Below are 20,390 nucleotides of genomic sequence, written 5' to 3' on the forward strand. Positions count from 1 at the left end.
TCTGTCCAGCACCAACAGCAGTATCTGTGGAGTTACAAGGAACTTCCCCAGCTAAAGCGCTGGTCACCGGACAGAGGGTCCAAGACCTCTGTCCCACACCTATGGCAGTTGCGGAGGCTCAGGGTGAGATGGTGGCGATCACTTCCCAGCAGCAGATACAGGGGGAGAAGGGAGAGGAGGTGTTTGTCATCCATCCCCAACAGTCGGCCGTTTTCAGCAGACAAACAAGTATCTCGTTGTGTGCTTGTGAGCACTTGGAATATCTGATATCTATATCCAGACTGGGAGGAAGTGGTATATGACGAAAGCACTCAAGCGGCGTTTGGGACGTTTCGTTACGGTGCCCATCTGCAGCCTTACACCAGTGCCATGAATGCAGCCTCGCGAGTGCCATGAATGCAGCCTCACCAGTGTTTTGAATGCAGCCTCACCAGTGCCATAAATGCAGCCTCATCAATGCCATGAATGCCGCCTTACCATTGCCATGAATGCCGCCTTACAAGTGCCATGAATGCAGCCTCACTATTGCCATGAATGCAGTCTCACATGTGCCATGAATGCAGCCTCGCCATTGCCATCAGTGCAGCCTAAACAATGCACATCTGCATCCTCAGAGGGGACAATGAGGGTAGCGGGACGAACACTGACAGATTACATACAGGAAAATCTCCTGTTTTCCCAGCGGCCTCTTTAATGAAAAGTCCTGCATCCTATGTCGTCCAATGGCAGCCCAGGAGACGGGACTTCCTATTACAGAGGCCGCTGAGATAACAGGAGATTCTCCTATATGTAATCTGTCGGCACTCATCCCGCCCCTTCCCAGGCAGCCAGAATATATATCTTTTGTGGCCCCAACACTCTGGGATTTGTTGGGGGCCACAAAAGCTATACATGTCCAAATTACCAGTGGGGCCGTATGAAAATGGAACGTAGGTTGGACTATGGACATGCCTGGTATATATGAAATCAACCTCTACCTAAGTATTTCATATTGTATTATCCTAAATGCATTGTGTGGCAAATACAAAGCTTTACAATACAATATTTGAGAACAAGCTGGCTATACCGTAGACATACTTCAAAAATATAGAGTAATTAATCCATGATGTTTTCAAATGCTTAAAGGAGTTCTCTGACCTAAAACTTTTAACCCCCGCTGTGCCCGGGCTGTAAAACTATACAAAATAAACTTTCACTTACCTGCCTACGATCCCCCGTTGTTCCGATATCGCCGTCCCGTTCTCCGGTCCTGGTCTCTTCCGCTTCCTGTGTGTCGGTGACCCATAGTGCGCTCAGCCTATCAGCGGCCGCAGCAATGTCCCGTCGCGGCCACTGATAGGCTGAGCGCACTATGAGTCACCGACACACAGGAAGCGGAAGAGACCGGGACCGGAGAACGAGACGGCGATATCGGAACAATGGGGGATCGTAGGCAGGTAAGTGAAAGTTTATTTTGTATAGTTTTACAGCCCGGGCACAGCGGGGGTTAAAAGTTTTAGGTCAGAGAACTCCTTTAACATTTTATTGGATTTTTTGAAAGTGTGTTTATATTTAAAATTATGATTTTGTAGAAAGGACATTCTTGCAGTATGCATCAATACAACATGATCTCAGTTTATGTCATTGTGTTTTCCAGGCTGAAGCTGATTGACAGACTTTCCAATGACTCACTGACGTTGTTCCTGGAATATGCCCATAAATATCCAAAAGCATTCATGGAACTCCCACTGTACAAAAAATATGTATTGGCTCAAAGAGCACTATATGCCTTGGTAAGGAGAACCAATATCATTGACAGTTTTTACTTATCATGTATGGTAACCTACTATCAGGACCATATTTAGTATTTATGAATGGTGTGCCCTTTCATGCAGGCTCTAGAGGTGTAACTGTAGCCATAGCAATACTAAATCAGATACACAGGACAACTTTTTCTTTCTGATAAAGCTAATGGCAGGCATTTTGGCACGTTTAATGTTTAGTAGTAGTCTAGTCCTCTTAACCCTATTCTTAACTCTTAATCTAACATTAATTAGGCACTTCCCTTCTGGAGCAATTTTAAAATTATTGTTAAAATCTTCATTTTTAGCTAGATGATCTGTATCCCCAGAAAGTTATATATTTTCTAAAAACCGAGGCCCTGTAGAATTAAAACGTGGTAGTCGCACTTTTTCATGCTGCACAATGTTTTCACAACTGTTCATCAAACCTATTAAACTTTTAGGAAAAAACACACTAAAATGAATTTAAAGCGGAGTTACAACGACATTTTATTTTTTTTAAATATTGACATATAACAGAACATTGACATATAACACTCACGTCTTTTGTAAATTTCTTCCCCTGATGTCCGGTTTAATATAAAAAATGTACTTATATCATTTCTTCCTGGCCATTCCCATAGATAATGAAAGCCAATGACACGGCGTGCCACGGGCGGGGTCGAGTGATACACTTGGAGGCTATGGCAGCCACTGTATCACACAAAATCGCGCCTGCAAGCTAACCCCCTTGGGAGAGCGCTTCCCAGAAGGGGGTTAGCTCTTGCGAGGAGGAGCCAAGACAACCACAGACCCCAGAAGACGAGGTTCGGGGCCTCACAATTCGAATCGCGTTCTGCGATCCACCGACCAAAATCTGGTCAGGGTACCAAAAACCAAATACAAGTCCAAAGGAGAAAGAAGGTTTGCTTTTCAGGGTCCTAGACTATGGAACGCTTTACCAACCAACATTCGGTTGGAGGAAAACCACCTGACTTTCAGAAGACAGATCAAAACTCTGCTCTTTTGATGTCATGAGACACGAACAACTAGCGCCCAGAAGCGATTCAGTTCGCATGCGCCGCGCTTTATAAGTTTTTCATTCATTCATTCATTCACTCTGTGCAAAACGAACTGCACAGTGGAGGTAAGTATGTTATATTTGTTATTTAAAAAAAAAAAAACCTTTACAACCCCTTTAAGATAAACCTCACACAGGTGATACAATTATCAATAATTATAGCTGCCCAGCTTTCATATATGAGTACCTTAATGTTCATACTGTATATGCTGCTGTATTTATCGGAGGGAAGGTAAACTTGCCACATTAGGTTTAAGTCGTAAGTATTGGTCACAGTGTGAGTTTCTGCTTCTTCTAATATTACTATTATTTCAGCAAATTCCAGGGAATAGAATTATAACTGCTGAAGAAATGGATCTGTTGGGTCCTCTATTTGGGTTCATTGGAGAAGAAAACTTTTCTGGCATACATAGGAAACACTTGCTCCTCCACCTTGATGAGCTGAAGATGTACTGTGTGTCCGAGGAATTCAGTAGACATCTGGGGCAGAGCCTAGTGGAAGATGACATGCTGGGGTATACAAAATACAACTCTGCATATGTGATACGTGGTTTACCTCTCCCATTTTTCCAGTTACTTACCAAACTCACAAAGCAATATTAGCCAATCTTTGGAGATTTGAAAAAATTGGGAATGATCGATTTTATCAGTTTAGAACATTCATCTCATTATAAAGCCTATTTGACATTCATTCCTATTCTTTTTTTTTTTTTTTTTTAACTCTTTTTATTGTCAAAGATATTACAATTGGTACAATATCCATGACACTCAACATGAGCATATGCAAAAATAAGGCTTTTTCCATAGCAAAAGTACAGTTCCATACATGCACAATGTAATATGCCATAACAGTTCCAATACTTACTTTATAACAAAACACCATCTCAGAAACATGAAGGTGTTTCGTCAGATATGGCGACCCGTCAGAATTGGTAACGGAAGTGACGTTTCTTCGCCACCATCTTGCTACACCCCGCACTCCTCCATAGTAAGGATACTCTGTGAAGGGAAAAGCGGACATCTTGTTACACAAACCGGAGTTTCGCATTTTACACTTATATTTAACAGCAAAGTGAATTTATATACTGAAATACAGTACTTAGAACACCGCCTGACTGTTATGATGTTGAATTTTAAAACTCAATATCTAACCAGTCAGACAGACTTCTAAGTACTTACTTTCCTGTTAAAAATAAGTGTAAAATGGAAAACTCTGGTGGGTGTAGCAAGATGTCTGCTTTCCCCCTTTTTAGAGTATCTGTGGAGGAGGGCGGGGTATAGCAAGGTGGCGGCGACGGAACGTCATTTCCATTACCAATTCTGACAGGTCACCAAATCTGATGAAACAAAAGCTAAAAGAGATCAAATAAAACTATACATTTATATGTGATAATACTAAAATACTACCAACGTCACAGTCAGCTAGTGTATTAGTTGTATCTCTCAGTAATTAGTAATGGTAAGACTAGAAGAGCACCATGCATCCCTTACTTTATTGTATTTATGTGGACATCCCCTGTGTTCAAAAATTAGTTCTTCATAGGGTAATACTTGATTTACCAATTGAATCCACTGATGGATAGAGGTAGGTTGGATCCATTTAGCGCCACAGCCTTCCTAGATAAGAACTATGGCCCAGATTCACAAAGCACTTACGCCGACGTATAACAAGTTACGCCGACGTAAGTGCAAATGTGCGCCGTCGTATCTGTGCGCCAGACCCACAAACTAATATGCGCCTAAATACAGGCTACAACCCGCCAACGTATCTTGCTTAGGCCGGCATAGAGTGGGCGCACATTTAGGCTGGAAGCATGGTGCCGCTCCCATTGATTAGCCATTCAAACATGCAAATGAGGGAAATACGGCAATTCACGAATGTGCGCGTGCCTGGCGCATGCTACGCAAGATGCCTGTAAGTTGTACGTCCGGCGTAAAGTTATTCCCCATAAAGGAGGTGCAACCCAGCAACAGACATGCTCAGGTCTGCACCAGGGAACACAAGCCGGCGTATTGTGTGTCTGTATAATACATGTGTCTGTATAATACATGTGGTGTGTTACTGGCCAAATCACCAGAGGAAAACAGAGGGTAAAAGCCTAAAACAAATGCAGCCACCGCATCTAATGATTGGTAAACTGCAATATATTTCATTTTTAGTTTTGGGCTTAATACTGCTTTATGTTGGTTCTTATTCATAGAATCAGTTACGCATAGATTTGTATTAGATCCGACCGGCGTAAGTCTCTTACGCCGTCGGATCGTAACTGCATATTTACGCTGGCCGCTAGGGTTGTGTACGCTGATTTACGCCTAGAAATATGTAAATCAGCTAGATACGCGAATTCACAAACGTACGCCCGGCCGACGCAGTACAGATACGCCGTTTACGTTAGGCTTTTCCTGGCGTAAAGTTACCCCTGCTATATGGTGGCGTACATGCGGCGTACCAATGTTAAGTATGGACGTCGTTCCCGCGTCGAATTTTGAAAATTTTACGTCGTTTGCGTAAGTCGTTCGCGAATAGGGCTGGGCGTCATTTACGTTCACGTCAAAACCAATACGTCCTTGCTGCGTATTTGGAGCAATGCACACTGGGATATGTCCACGGACGGCGCATGCGCCGTTCGTTAAAAACGTCAATCACGTCAGGTCACATAACATTTACATAAAACACGCCCCCCTGTTCCACATTTGAATTAGGCAGGCTTACGCCGGCCTATTTACGCTACGCCGCCGCAACTTACGGAGCAAGTGCTTTGAGAATACTGCACTTGCTCGTCTAAGTTGCGGAGGCGTAACGTAAATAGGATACCTTACGCCCGCACAAAGATACGCCGATCTACGTGAATCTGGCCCTGAGAATGCTGCTGTCCAATTCTGCCTCCTGTGCTCATTCATCCAGAGTAGTGTCTGTATAATACATGTGGTGTGTTACTGGCCAAATCACCAGAGGAAAACAGAGGGTAAAAGCCTAAAACAAATGCAGCCACCGCATCTAATGATTGGTAAACTGCAATATATTTCATTTTTAGTTTTGGGCTTAATACTGCTTTATGTTGGTTCTTATAACAGTAAATTAAATTGTATAATTTAGGTTGTTTGTTGATCTATATATATATATATGTCCTTTCACATAATCTTTAGACATCCTACTAAGTGGACACACAAACACATAGAACAAATTGGGAGACTGATCTTTCATCTTACCCCAGAAAATCTCAATTCCATACCCAAGGTAAGAATCTGAACCTATCGTGTCTGAATAAGTGAATCTAAAATGAAAGCCCCTACAGCTAGACCTGTGAATCTTCTTTTATTTGTTTTTCTTTGGATTTAAAATGGAGAATTTATTTATGGTCTTAGGTGAGGTGAGAAAGGGCTCAATGCCGCATTGGAGCATTACTGTCAACCATATGTGTGCGCAGCCTATTGCATTAGGGTGTGCACCCCAAAGCTCAAACATATTTGCATGTGTATATACAGTAAACTGATGGTGTCAGCAGAGCGGTGGACGGTGTCAGTAGGGCAGAGATTGGTGGCAGTAGGGCAGTGGACAGTGTTAGTAGTTTTTTTTTTTTATTATATATTTATTTTATTTTAAAAGCCCCATTAGGGAGCTTTGGTGAAATACCAGGGGTCTATTTCTGTGCGTTACTGCATGTTTAAAGCAGTATATTCCAGTGTGTTACTGCACGTTTAATGCAGCATATTTCTGTGCATTAGTGCACGTTTAATGTTGTATATTTCGGTGTGTTATGTGCCATTTAATGCTGTATTTTTCTGTGCGTTACTGCATGTTTAACTAAGTATATTTTGATGCAATCTGCACCACACAGGGAGATTAGGGTGTGCCCAGGCACACCTGGCACACCCTGTGCGCACGCCTATGCTGTCAACCATGATCTGAGGCTGGGAGGACGATTCCTTCCCCCCCTATTGCTATAAACCACCTATAGGACCGGTAATGCAAGAAGCTCAAGCTTGCTTACAGTATTCTTCTGTCACCAGTCTATATTTTTCCCTAGAATATGTAAAGAACCCTGCATGGAATGAGGAAACTCTGCCCTCTACCAGACACCAGCATATTCTTTCCAATTACAAACATCTTTAAAACTGGACTCCAACATAAAGGTCCCTTAAGCCGGCCATAGACAGTTCGAACCTCGGTTGGTTCAGTAGGAACCAGCGGAGATTGGAACCATGTTTGGGCAGGCTGAATGTACCCAAGTTGATCCATCAGTCCAACCTGCCAGATTTAATATGTGATTATAGCAAGCAGGGCTGGTGCAAGGATTTTGACACCCTAGGTAAAACCCCATTTTGCCGCCCCCATGGCTCCACCCCTGACTCACCTTTGCCCTGCCCATGTGATAGGAGGTGGCGCTTTACAGCCTCCAGTGCTGGCTTCAGTGCTGCATTGCGCCTCTACTTACACTACAGGTCGGACGGGGGAGATGCCTGAGACTTTTTTTATTGTGTTGTCCCGAGGGGGGGGGGGGGGGCTTCCCCTGCACTCCCCCACCAGGAGAACACAATGGCTCGACAGGAGGGATTCCTCTGTCAACACAGTCTGTGTTTGGTTGCAGGAAATAAATTGTCTATGGCCGGCCTTAGGTGAGTTTACAGGGTCTGTCAGGTTTTTATTGCTATATAGAGTACTTGGGTCTAAGGTCCCTGAACCAGAGAGCCAAGAAGGAGCAAAAGGGGCCAATGCAGACTATCACGGTACCGGTGTAGAGGTTACAAAACAAGATAAAAATATATAAAAAGAATATGTTTTTATTTCAAAATACAGACAGACAGTTACAAAATTAAAATAATAACAACCAAACAACGACACCAGAACAGAGGTCCCCGGTAGGGGAGAACATTGCGATGAGTTGAGGGTTGTGACAGTGTCTCAACTAGTTTCGCGGATTATACTGCTTCATCAGGAGAAGATCTAAAACAAGTCCGCCAAAGGGGTACAGCAGGCGGGGCCAGGCAAAACCCCCCACAGTGGCCAAAAGAGGACACATAAATGGAGGGACCTATTGTCTGAGTGATAAAAAAGATAATGGTAGATAAATGGGTCCCGGGAGCAGGAGCCCAGCAGTGGCACATGTTAGGATATAACTGTGCCACGTGAATGGGTGTGTATGATGTTTAAGAGGGACCAAACCTTGTCCCAAGAGGAGCATCAGGATAATGATGCAGCCTGCGGTGCGCTGGGCTGGGTAAAGCCACAGCAGTCCCGGGGTTCAGGGACCATAGACCCAAGTACTCTATATATCTTGATATTAAGGATGATGGTACCCCCCACTACAATATTAATGCATCTTACCCCTGAAGCTCTCTTTCTCAGGTTTTTATTGCTGCCTTTGACAGGGACAATATTCCCTTATTTCCAGTCCTGGTGACCACAAAGGACGTGAGAAATTAAGAACACTGACATCACAAAGCACCAGAGGTTCTAATTGTTCCCTTGTACTAAGCCCCCGTTCACACCTAGGCGTATATACGCCTGTAGTGCGACGCCGCAGCAGCCCCCGAGACGCTGGAGAGATGATTTCACATTGCCCTCTATGGAGATGGTTCACATCTCCACGCCGAACGCTGTACGCCTGCCACCTGAAAACAAGTCCCGGGCCTTTTTTTCAGGCGGCTTTCGGCGTTCGGCATAGGAGATGTGAACCATCTCCATAGAGGGGGTAAGGCTGCATTCACAATCGCGGCGTTTTGTCGCCGCAAATCACGGTACAAAACGCCGCAATTTGTCGCCGCAATTCGCGGGACAAAATGCCGCGATTTTGTACGCCAAGGTGTGAATGCAGCCTAAATGTGCTTTTATTGCAGTCTACTGTATGTCTTTGATATAGAGATTCTACTCACATCCGACCTAGTTCAACAAACAAAGACAATAAGCAAAACAAGAGAGTTCATTTTTTTCCCCATTCTTAAAAATAAACATTTGGGTTTAAGGAAAATACAAGAGAAGACATCAGCACTTTGCATTCTTGCTAGACCCAGGGGAAAGGCATCATACAATCAGAGGCTGATGATGGAGATGAGGTTCAGCCCCCGAATCGCGTTCTGATTGGTCACAGCACACCAGATGGTTGACAGCTTCTGGACAGATCAAGTCTTCCGTGACGACTTGCTTGGAATCCTGCCCCGGCTTCACTGTGCTCCTGTCAGTGGCTCTGGTGTGGACTGGATTGGGAACTCATGACTTTTACACAGAGCTTGTTTCAATGCTTAACACCAGCGATGTCTGTCATAAGCTTCGTATTTTAAAGGGGTTGTAAAGGTTTGTTTTTTATTTTCTAAATAGGTTTCTTTAAGCTAGTGCATTGTTGGTTCACTTACCTTTTCCTTCAATTTCCCTTCTAAATGTTTTTTTTTCTTTGTCTGGATTTCTCACTTCCTGTTCCTCCTCAGTAAGCTTGCCCCCATCATCCGAGCCGTTCTGGCTGGGTGTTAGTCAGCGTCCCTCCCTTGGGACTACATCCCTGCGGGGAGACGCTCAGCAGGGATGTAGTCCCAAGGGAGGGGGCGAGCACGCTGACTAACACCCAGCCAGAACGGCTCGGATGATGGGGGCAAGCTTACTGAGGAGGAACAGGAAGTGAGAAATCCAGACAAAGAAAAAAAACATTTAGAAGGGAAATTGAAGGAAAAGGTAAGTGAACCAACAATGCACTAGCTTAAAGGAACCTATTTAGAAAATAAAAAATTAACCTTTATGTAACGGTATGGCCCAAAGGCTCTTGAAGGGTGTGGGGTACTCCTGTGTCAGCTTCACCAATGACTCTTGTGTCTAGGGTCATCCTATGTCCACTAGGGGCATAGGATGACTGAGAAATGATATCTCGGATTACATGAGATGGGACAGTAATGATAATAAAAGTATTGCAGGATATCTTGAAATATTACAAGTTGTTGATTCTGAACCCAACAGGTCAATAGGAGAGTGACTCATTCAATGTGGAACATAGACTGTTAAGGGGGTAATTAAGTCTGCTACTGTCATGTAAACTAACCCTAGTCTGGCTTCTAAAGACCTTTTCATTGTGTGATGCTAATTAACACTGTATTGTGTGAAAGTTCTATTGATGAAATGTCTATTGTATAGCAGGTGAGAAAAGCTGGAGTCTTGATGTCTGACTTGTCACTTGTAGCTAATTAACTCATGTGGATTATATTGGTGCTAGAAAGTCTGACTAAAAATGTGTATTGGGCTCATTGTGTCATGTTGTGGGGGGAGTTGATTCATTATTCACTCTTGGTTTCTACTGTATAAAAACCTGAGTTTACCATTAAACTATCTATTCGTTTGAACCAGAGAACAGAGCTGTGTCTCGTTTCTGGGGAATCTGTATGGGCCGTGTTCATCTGCTGGATTGTGGAGTGTCGATAAGCTGTCGTGGGTTGGTGGAATGGAATATCATGAACGGCGTTAACCCCTGACCGTTACACTTTACAACCCCTTTAACTTTCTACTAATAAAAACCTGCTACACTATTGGCGGCTTGGCAGCCCTTTCCCAATCCCTTTTCACTCTTGCTGGGTTTTAAGGAAAGCATAGGTTTAATGTCAATCGAGATATGTCCTCGTTTTGGGGTTAATTAGATGTACAGTAAATTCATGGTTAACAAAATGTATCTGGATCACAGATAGTACGATAAGAAAAAATGTACATCCCCCCATCTATGTATTACTTTTGATGAATCCGCAATTGTATATGTAAGCTGGCATGAGTATGTTTACGTTGGCTTGTGTCTAGGATGTGCTGGGACGAGATATTCTGGAATGGCTTCTGGAGAGTCAGAGAGTATGGGAAGACGGTGAGATCGGAATTATTTGCACAAGACAAAACTCTCACATTCAGGCCCGAGCAAGGAGGATCAAAAATCTCTTGGCATCAGCCTTGACTAAGAAAGGTTTTCGCACCAACAGAGGTAAGACACAAAAGTATGAGCTCTTCTACTAAGCTTTAGTTTTACTATAATTTTATTTTACTTATGTAGAATCTGAGACAAAACATGCATATGTTTAGGTGCTTTATCTTGGTCCAGGTCTGATGCTGAACAGAAATGCAAAGATCCACACTGACACCCACTATCCTTCCCACTGACACGAACAATAAGGCACTTTTCCTCCCATTGGCACGATAAGGCACTGTTACTCCCACTGACACCAATTATGGGTCACTGTTACTCCCACTGACACCAATGATGGGTCACTGTTACTCCCACTGACACCAATGATGGGTCACTGTAGGTACAAAGGGGAAGTGGGATTATAATGGTGCTAAAGTTTCATACACAACTTTAGCACCGTTATAATCCCACTTCCTCTTTGTACCTACATTAATTACCTTGGGGTGAGGTGCGTATTGTCATAGAATCACTCCGATCCCTTCCACTTTCTACATTGATGGGGAACTATTCCTCCCACTGACACAGATGCTAAGGCCCTTTTCTCCCAACAGACACCAATGGTAAGCCACTATTTCTCCCAATTACACCAATGATGGGACACGATGGGAGTTATTTACTAAAGGCAAATCCACTTTGCACTACAAGTGCAGAGTGCACTTGAAAATGCACTAAAAGTGCACTTGGAAGTGCAGTCAGTGTAAATCTGAGGCCGAGTACTCACGAGCAGACATGTCCGAAGAAACCGGTCCGCGGACCGTTTTCATCGGACATGTCTGCCCGGGGACTGCCCGCGGACTTCTGTTCGATGGCTGTACACACCATCGAACAGAGGTCCGCGCGTAAACAATACGCGGGGCGTGTCCGCGGTGTCGCCGCGTCGATGACGCGGTGTCGCCGCGACAATGACGCGGCGACGTGGGCGGCCTGCCTTTAAAATGCTTCCACGCATGCGTCGAAGTCATTCGACGCATGCAAGGGATGGCGGGGCGGCAGGACATGTACGGTAGGTCTGTACAGACGACCGTACATGTCCGGGCGGACAGGTTTCCAGCGGACTGTTTTAAAGCAAGTCCAGGAAACAGTTGTCCGCTGGAAACCTGTCCGATCCGCCCAAAAATGGTCCGCTCGGCCCTACACACGGCCAAACATGTCTGCTGAAACTGGTCCGCGGACCAGTTTCAGCAGACATGTTTGGTCGTGAGTACGGGGCCTTAGGGGTAGATCTGAAATGAGGGGAAACTCTGCTGATTTTATCATCCAATCATGTGCAAGCTAAAATGGTTTTTATTTTCCTTGCATGTCCCCCACGGATCTACAGCGACTGCACTTCCAAGTGCACTTTCAGTGCAATTTTAAGTGCACTTTGGATTGCCTTTCGTAAATAACCCCCTGTTCCTCCCAATTACATCAATGATGGAGCATTATTCCGCTCCACTGACACCAATGAAGAGGCACAATTTCTTTCACTGACATCAACCCGGGGGCACTACTCGCCCCATAATAAAAATAGGGCATTTTTTGCTCCCAATGATGCCAGGACATTTTCTACACCCACTGGCCACTGTCCAGTCCCCCAAAAGTCTGAAGGACCATAAACTGGCCCATTGTTTAGAAAGTTTGGCAACCTCTATTATAGGAGAATTCTGCAGATGTGGGCAACACAGTTTGCTTCTACACTCTTTGCACGTTCTAAATGTGTCTTCACTCTTAACTGTTAGTTGGATCTGTTGAAAGGAGATTATGGGCATCCTCAGTGCTGTGTTTTGTCTTTGCCTTGTCTGTGATTTTCATAGGCAGGATATCAAAGAGTAATAGTGGATAAAAGATTGGTCAGTATTAGGGGTTTGAGAGCCACAACTCTGCTATTTGTAGATGTCATCTTTCTGGCCCCAAGTAGCTGTTCAATTTTATATTGTACACCTTATCAAAAATGTGGTTAAATACAAATGAAAGCAAGATTTCTGTTTGACACAATGCCAAACTAGTGGCTGAGGAGACACCTCAACTTTCACTTTCCTGATGGATTGTTTTTGCAAAAACTTTGAATGTTAATTCCTTATCAATCCAACAAATTTAATTCAAAATACTAACAACAACTTATAAAGAGATCCACAAGTTGCCCCCCAGCTACATCACAACCTAGTCTCAAAATACCAACCTAAGAGTCGGTTCACACTGGGGCGACCTGGGATCCAACTTCAAGTCGCCCCAAGTTGCCCCAAGTCGCGCGGTCGAGAAAATGAATGGAAGTGAATGGGAGCCGTCTTAATGTACACTACTGAAGTCGCTCTGACTTCAGAAAAGGTTCCTGTACTACTTCAATCCGACTTCTAGGTGACTTGTAGGCAACTTGTACCCATTGATTTCAATGGAAGTCGCCTCAGAAGTCTGATCACTGTCTTAACTGAAGCAACAATACAGGAAGAGAACATACATTTCTCAGGCAAACCCCTCCTTCCCCCCTCCCTCCCACAGAGCTGATTGTTGTTTGATTGGCCACTGGAAAGCCTCCTGTCCTGGAGGCGACTTGAAGTTGCCTTGTACTGTCCTGGAGGCAACTTGAAGTTGCCTTGTAAGTTGCCTGATGATTCATACTCAAGTCGTGTCCAAGTTGCCTCCCAAAGTCGTGCTGGAAGCTGTGTTGCCCCAGTGTAAATGGGCTCTTATTGTTCTTTGTTCCTCCCAAGACCTCCTGCTCTCTAGCTCCCTCCAGGACTTTTCCCCTGCCTCTCCCATCCTATGAAACTCCCTACCCCAATCTATCTACAGAGAAGCCTACCCTGCCCCACCTAACAACTGTACTTTTGTTTTCTCCGGTAGCTCATCCACAACAATTATTACCTTTTAGTATTACTCGACCCTCCCTTTTAGATTGTAAGCTCTAAAAGAGCAGGGCCTCTGATTCCTCCTGTATTGAATTGTATTGTAACTGTACTGTCTGCCCTCATGTTGTAAAGTGCTACACAAACTGTTGGCAGTACAGTGCTCAGCATAAATGAGTACACCCCAACAGATTTGTCACCTTCACTTTCCTTTCAGAATCAACATGTTCTGTGGTACACTATACTACAAAATACTCCCACAAATGCAGGCCATTGCTTGTAACCAAGATTTGTTAATTTGCACACACAAATTTTTCCTAACAAATTCATTCAAGACCATTTTGAAAAAATGAATACACCCCAATGAAAGTCTTATGCCGCGTACACACGATCATTTTTCAGCATAAAAAAAAACATTGTTTTTCAGCATGTCTAAAAAACTACGTTTTCCCAACTTCATCATTAAAACAATGTTGCCTACACACCATCGTTTTTAAAAAATGCTCTAGCAAAGCGCGGTGACGTACAACACGTACGATGGCACTCTAAAGGGGAAGTTCCATTCCCCTTTGGGCTGCTTTAGCTGATTTTGTGTTAGTAAAAGACGATTTGTGCTTTTTTGTCTGTTACAGCGTGATGAATGTGCTTACTCCATTATGAACGGTAGTTTTACCAGAACGAGCGCTCCCATCTCATAACTTGCTTCTGAGCATGCGTGTTTTTTTTTCGTCATTTTAGCCCACACACGATCATTTTTTACAACCCGAAAAACGGTATAGTTTAAAACGACGTTAAAAAACGCAGCATGTTTCGGAAAAAAAATGTGTAGTTTTTCAGAATCTGAAAAATAATGTGAAGCCCACACACGATCATTTTAAATGACATTTTTGAAAAACAAAGTTTTTTTCATGCTGAAAAATGATCGTGTGTATGCGGCAGCAGGCACAAGACTACATTTTAACAAGAATTCAACTACAGAGAGAGAAAATAACTGCTAAGTAGTCTTCAAAGAACCTCCTTACTGGAACCAAACCATGGGTGCCGGCATTGCAATAGTGATGCAAAAATACGGAGGAAACTTGGACAGCCGCACTCCAAAAATGTTCTTTTAATTAAAATCGATCACAAAATAAACATGACACAGCAAAAAAAAATTGGAACAAAAGCCAACGTTTCGCACTGTAGCTTCAGTGCTTAGTCACCAGCTATGACTAAGCACTGAAGCTACAGTGCGAAACGTTGTCTTTTTTTCCATTTTTTGTTGCTGTGGCATGTTTATTTTGTGATCGATTTTAATTAAAAGAAGATTTTTGGAGTGCGGCTGTCCAAGTTTCCTTCGTATTTTTGCAAGAATTCAACTACAGGTGAGTTTAATTATTCATTAAACAGGCGTCCAACAGACAGTTGATTTTAAAATTTACTTGATAAAGAAAACCCCTTCCCATTTCATGCTGTCAACAATGGCACTACATTAAAGAGAAATGTCACAAGGCCTTAGAAAGGAAATAAATTCTTTATACAAGAAAGGTGAAGGCTACAAGAAGATCCGCAAAGCTTTACTTATCAGTAAGAACACTGTAGCAAAAGTGATACAAAAATCTAACAAAGATGGATATGCAACCATCTCACAGAGACATCCAGGCCGTCCACGCTAGTTAACACCTTGACAGGAGCGTCTTCTGATGAAAAGGGTTGAAGAAAATCGCCATACAAGTTCACTGCAGATAGCTAAAGAAGTAGAAAGCATGTATAGGTGTCATCCACAAAGGAAGTCTCTCCTAAAGCCCATGTGTATGTGAAAATATTGCGCAAACTTGTAATGAAAAGAAGGTGAAAAGGTGGGCAGCCAACACACAAAAAATATTTGTAAAGGTAATGTGTAAAGAAAAGTGTAGCGCCAATATACCTCAACTCCACTTTGGTGGGAAACCGAAAGGAGAGAGATAATATAAGATTGGAAATTATCCAAATGTGTACTTAACACCGTGAGGTGTGGTGACAATTATGTGTAATTGAGAATTTTATAAATGCCCAAAAATAAATAAATAAACTTGTAAGATGGGAATAAACACCTAAAATGCAAAAAATGTCTATGAGACAAGTATTCCTGTGTGAATATTAGTGTAAACCCCAGAGGATCAACATGCACCTGTTGCCAGTTAGGTCCTGTTAGGAGCTTTGGAGAGAGATAATGATACCCTCAAATAAACACACACTAAAGCAATTAACCTGCAAAGGCAGGTGAGCTGTAGGTTCAAAACAAGTCCTTTTGGAAAAACATCTTAAATCGTATAGGATGGTATTAAATTTGCATAAATTATATATAGTCCAATCCCCTGTTGGGAATAATACATATATATGGTCCTTTTGATTGTATAAATGCGATGTATATCCTCAGCAGCACACTTCAATCAGACTTTTACGAGAGAAGAAATAACTGGGTACTCTTACCAGAACACGATGACCCACTGCTCATCTTACGATGGGTGGGTCTCCAAAGCTTGTACGGGCCGATTGCCCTCTCTGGTTACCCTTGCGATGTGGTTCTCTCAAGGCCTCTCCAGCCTTATGTAGTCTCCAGATAGTGGTTGGTGCAAGATTATACTCACAGACAAAAGGACGCAGATGTTCTCCAAAAAAGGTAGGTGATGGAATCAGTAGTTGATCACAACAGAGTATGTGAAAAAAGCAAAAAAAGGGCTCCACATAGTGTAAAAAAGTTACAGTTTTAATAAAAACTTCAAACTTGTGTCACTGAAAAGGTGAACACTCTGGATAAAACAACGCTTTGAACAAAATTTTCAAACAAAGTTCAGTAGTAAAAATCAAAAATCCAACAAAAAATCAAATAAATCCAAAAAAACCATGCAGCAAACCAAAAAGCTTTCCAATCCAATGAACGGACAGAAAATATCCACAGATAATGCAGGTGATGGCGGTGTGACCTGTGTACCCTACCGGTTTCGTCGCTATAAGGACTTCTACTGGGGTGTATACATAGGTCTATGCCATCCACTGCCAATATATAGCCTAAAAGGTCCACCTGTCTGTAATCTTACCTTGTTCCACAGCTGACTCCGGCGTGCGCTCCAATTAGGCACACATGTTTGGATTTGCTCTCCAAAGCCCGGAAGTAGTGGGGAGGGCCATTAATAATAGTGGGCGTGTATGCTGGAAGTATCTCTAACTTTCCAGTTTGTCGCTGTCCTCGTTCTCCACCCCTCGCATGAGCCCATTGGCATAGAGAGCGCTAGACGTCATGACGTCACGCGCATGCGCACATCGCCATCTTGATGCCGCGCTTCCGCGTGTCACAAGGTGATTCAAGCCTCGTTTTCACGCCCGGGAGATGTGTTCATACAGCGCTGTGACGTGACGCACACGCTCTCCATACAGCAGTGCCGTGTGTCCGCGTGTCACGATGCGTTCCACGCCTCGTTATCACGTCATGCAAGCAGATTCCTGCATACAGGACAGCGGCATCTTGTGGGTAACTAGGGTTAGTGTTTCATTGAAGTCATTTGACAGCAAAGACCTATAGTATTGATGTTCCACAATTACCTCTAATGGTCATAAACACATCCAGGTAATTCTACATATACTGGGAGAGTGAAAAACGTGGGTCCCAAGGATTTAATCCCAGACAGGTGGATTGACAATATGCAAAGGAAATAAAAATAATATATAAAGCCAATCATCAATATGCATTTAAACCGGCCACATTATATATTTTCACTTAGAACTATAAAGGGAATATAGAAATTTAACAGGCTTTTTATACTAAGGCAATAAAACTTGTCCAAACCATATAAGATCTCCCGGGCAAACCAAGGGAAAAAATTTTATCGCTAAGCCTGGTTGATGAAGGCGTTAACGTCCCACTCAACGTTTAACCCATATGGTACAAAACATTTTAGCTGGTAAATCCAGAATACCTCAAGCTTAGACACCCCTCTGACTTTGGGCTCGCCCCTCCAGTGGGGGACAAACCTGTCTATAATTTGGAATTTAGTGCCTTCTAGTTTTTTATTATGTTTTTCTACATAATGCCTGGGTACGGTGTGGTTAGTACGGCCTTTCAAAATCTTTGCCACATGCTCACCTACCCTTGTGGAAAAGCTCCGTATGGTACGACCAACGTACTGTTTTCCACAAGGGCAGGTGATCAAGTATACGATATTGGTTGTGGCGCATGTAAAGAAGTGACGCATGGGGTATTCTATCCCCGTAGTGGTAGACCTAAAACTGGTGGTTTTTTTCCTACCACATATATTGTTGGTGCACACTGTGCATCTCCTACAGGGATGATAACCTTTTGAAAGGCCGTACTAACCACACCGTACCCAGGCATTATGTAGAAAAACATAATAAAAAACTAGAAGGCACTAAATTCCAAATTATAGACAGGTTTGTCCCCCACTGGAGGGGCGAGCCCAAAGTCAGAGGGGTGTCTAAGCTTGAGGTATTCTGGATTTACCAGCTAAAATGTTTTGTACCATATGGGTTAAACGTTGAGTGGGACGTTAACGCCTTCATCAACCAGGCTTAGCGATAAAAATTTTTCCCTTGGTTTGCCCGGGAGATCTTATATGGTTTGGACAAGTTTTATTGCCTTAGTATAAAAAGCCTGTTAAATTTCTATATTCCCTTTATAGTTCTAAGTGAAAATATATAATGTGGCCGGTTTAAATGCATATTGATGATTGGCTTTATATATTATTTTTATTTCCTTTGCATATTGTCAATCCACCTGTCTGGGATTAAATCCTTGGGACCCACGTTTTTCACTCTCCCAGTATATGTAGAATTACCTGGATGTGTTTATGACCATTAGAGGTAATTGTGGAACATCAATACTATAGGTCTTTGCTGTCAAATGACTTCAATGAAACACTAACCCTAGTTACCCACAAGATGCCGCTGTCCTGTATGCAGGAATCTGCTTGCATGACGTGATAACGAGGCGTGGAACGCATCGTGACACGCGGACACACGGCACTGCTGTATGGAGAGCGTGTGCGTCACGTCACAGCGCTGTATGAACACATCTCCCGGGCGTGAAAACGAGGCTTGAATCACCTTGTGACACGCGGAAGCGCGGCATCAAGATGGCGATGTGCGCATGCGCGTGACGTCATGACGTCTAGCGCTCTCTATGCCAATGGGCTCATGCGAGGGGTGGAGAACGAGGACAGCGACAAACTGGAAAGTTAGAGATACTTCCAGCATACACGCCCACTATTATTAATGGCCCTCCCCACTACTTCCGGGCTTTGGAGAGCAAATCCAAACATGTGTGCCTAATTGGAGCGCACGCCGGAGTCAGCTGTGGAACAAGGTAAGATTACAGACAGGTGGACCTTTTAGGCTATATATTGGCAGTGGATGGCATAGACCTATGTATACACCCCAGTAGAAGTCCTTATAGCGACGAAACCGGTAGGGTACACAGGTCACACCGCCATCACCTGCATTATCTGTGGATATTTTCTGTCCGTTCATTGGATTGGAAAGCTTTTTGGTTTGCTGCATGGTTTTTTTGGATTTATTTGATTTTTTGTTGGATTTTTGATTTTTACTACTGAACTTTGTTTGAAAATTTTGTTCAAAGCGTTGTTTTATCCAGAGTGTTCACCTTTTCAGTGACACAAGTTTGAAGTTTTTATTAAAACTGTAACTTTTTTACACTATGTGGAGCCCTTTTTTTGCTTTTTTCACATACTCTGTTGTGATCAACTACTGATTCCATCACCTACCTTTTTTGGAGAACATCTGCGTCCTTTTGTCTGTGAGTATAATCTTGCACCAACCACTATCTGGAGACTACATAAGGCTGGAGAGGCCTTGAGAGAACCACATCGCAAGGGTAACCAGAGAGGGCAATCGGCCCGTACAAGCTTTGGAGACCCACCCATCGTAAGATGAGCAGTGGGTCATCGTGTTCTGGTAAGAGTACCCAGTTATTTCTTCTCTCGTAAAAGTCTGATTGAAGTGTGCTGCTGAGGATATACATCGCATTTATACAATCAAAAGGACCATATATATGTATTATTCCCAACAGGGGATTGGACTATATATAATTTATGCAAATTTAATACCATCCTATACGATTTAAGATGTTTTTCCAAAAGGACTTGTTTTGAACCTACAGCTCACCTGCCTTTGCAGGTTAATTGCTTTAGTGTGTGTTTATTTGAGGGTATCATTATCTCTCTCCAAAGCTCCTAACAGGACCTAACTGGCAACAGGTGCATGTTGATCCTCTGGGGTTTACACTAATATTCACACAGGAATACTTGTCTCATAGACATTTTTTGCATTTTAGGTGTTTATTCCCATCTTACAAGTTTATTTATTTATTTTTGGGCATTTATAAAATTCTCAATTACACATAATTGTCACCACACCTCACGGTGTTAAGTACACATTTGGATAATTTCCAATCTTATATTATCTCTCTCCTTTCGGTTTCCCACCAAAGTGGAGTTGAGGTATATTGGCGCTACACTTTTCTTTACACATCTCCTAAAGCCCATGCAAAAATATCCTGTCAAGAATTTGCCAGGGCCCATGTTGAAAAAGAAGACGACTACTGAGACTCTGTACTCTGGAGTGATGAGAGACCGAGATGAATGTTTATGGAACTGATGTCTTCAAAACTGTATGGCATTACAAGGGTAAGGAGTACAAATAAAAATGCATGGAGCCTTCAGTGAAACATGGTGGTGGCAGTGTCCTTCTGTGGGGCTGCATGAGTGCTGCTGGTGTCAGTGAGCTGCATTTTATTAAAGGTAATCATTAA

The 20,390-nt window shown here is 43.1% G+C and overlaps 1 protein-coding gene across 1 annotated transcript in view; it reads left to right on the plus strand.

Annotated features, from left to right (window-relative positions):
* The window catches only part of STRC (stereocilin), a 152,935-nt gene that overhangs the window by 115,191 nt on the left and 17,354 nt on the right, over window positions 1–20,390 (plus strand). Inside the window, exons 18-21 of the mRNA XM_040341538.1 lie at window positions 1,637–1,817; window positions 3,157–3,356; window positions 5,989–6,079; window positions 10,610–10,784. Coding sequence (XP_040197472.1) covers window positions 1,637–1,817; window positions 3,157–3,356; window positions 5,989–6,079; window positions 10,610–10,784 — 647 coding nt within the window. The remainder of the gene's footprint in view (window positions 1–1,636; window positions 1,818–3,156; window positions 3,357–5,988; window positions 6,080–10,609; window positions 10,785–20,390) is intronic.

Source organism: Rana temporaria, chromosome 3 (genome assembly GCF_905171775.1).
Source record: "Rana temporaria chromosome 3, aRanTem1.1, whole genome shotgun sequence".
In the NCBI taxonomy this organism is placed as follows: domain Eukaryota; kingdom Metazoa; phylum Chordata; class Amphibia; order Anura; family Ranidae; genus Rana; species Rana temporaria.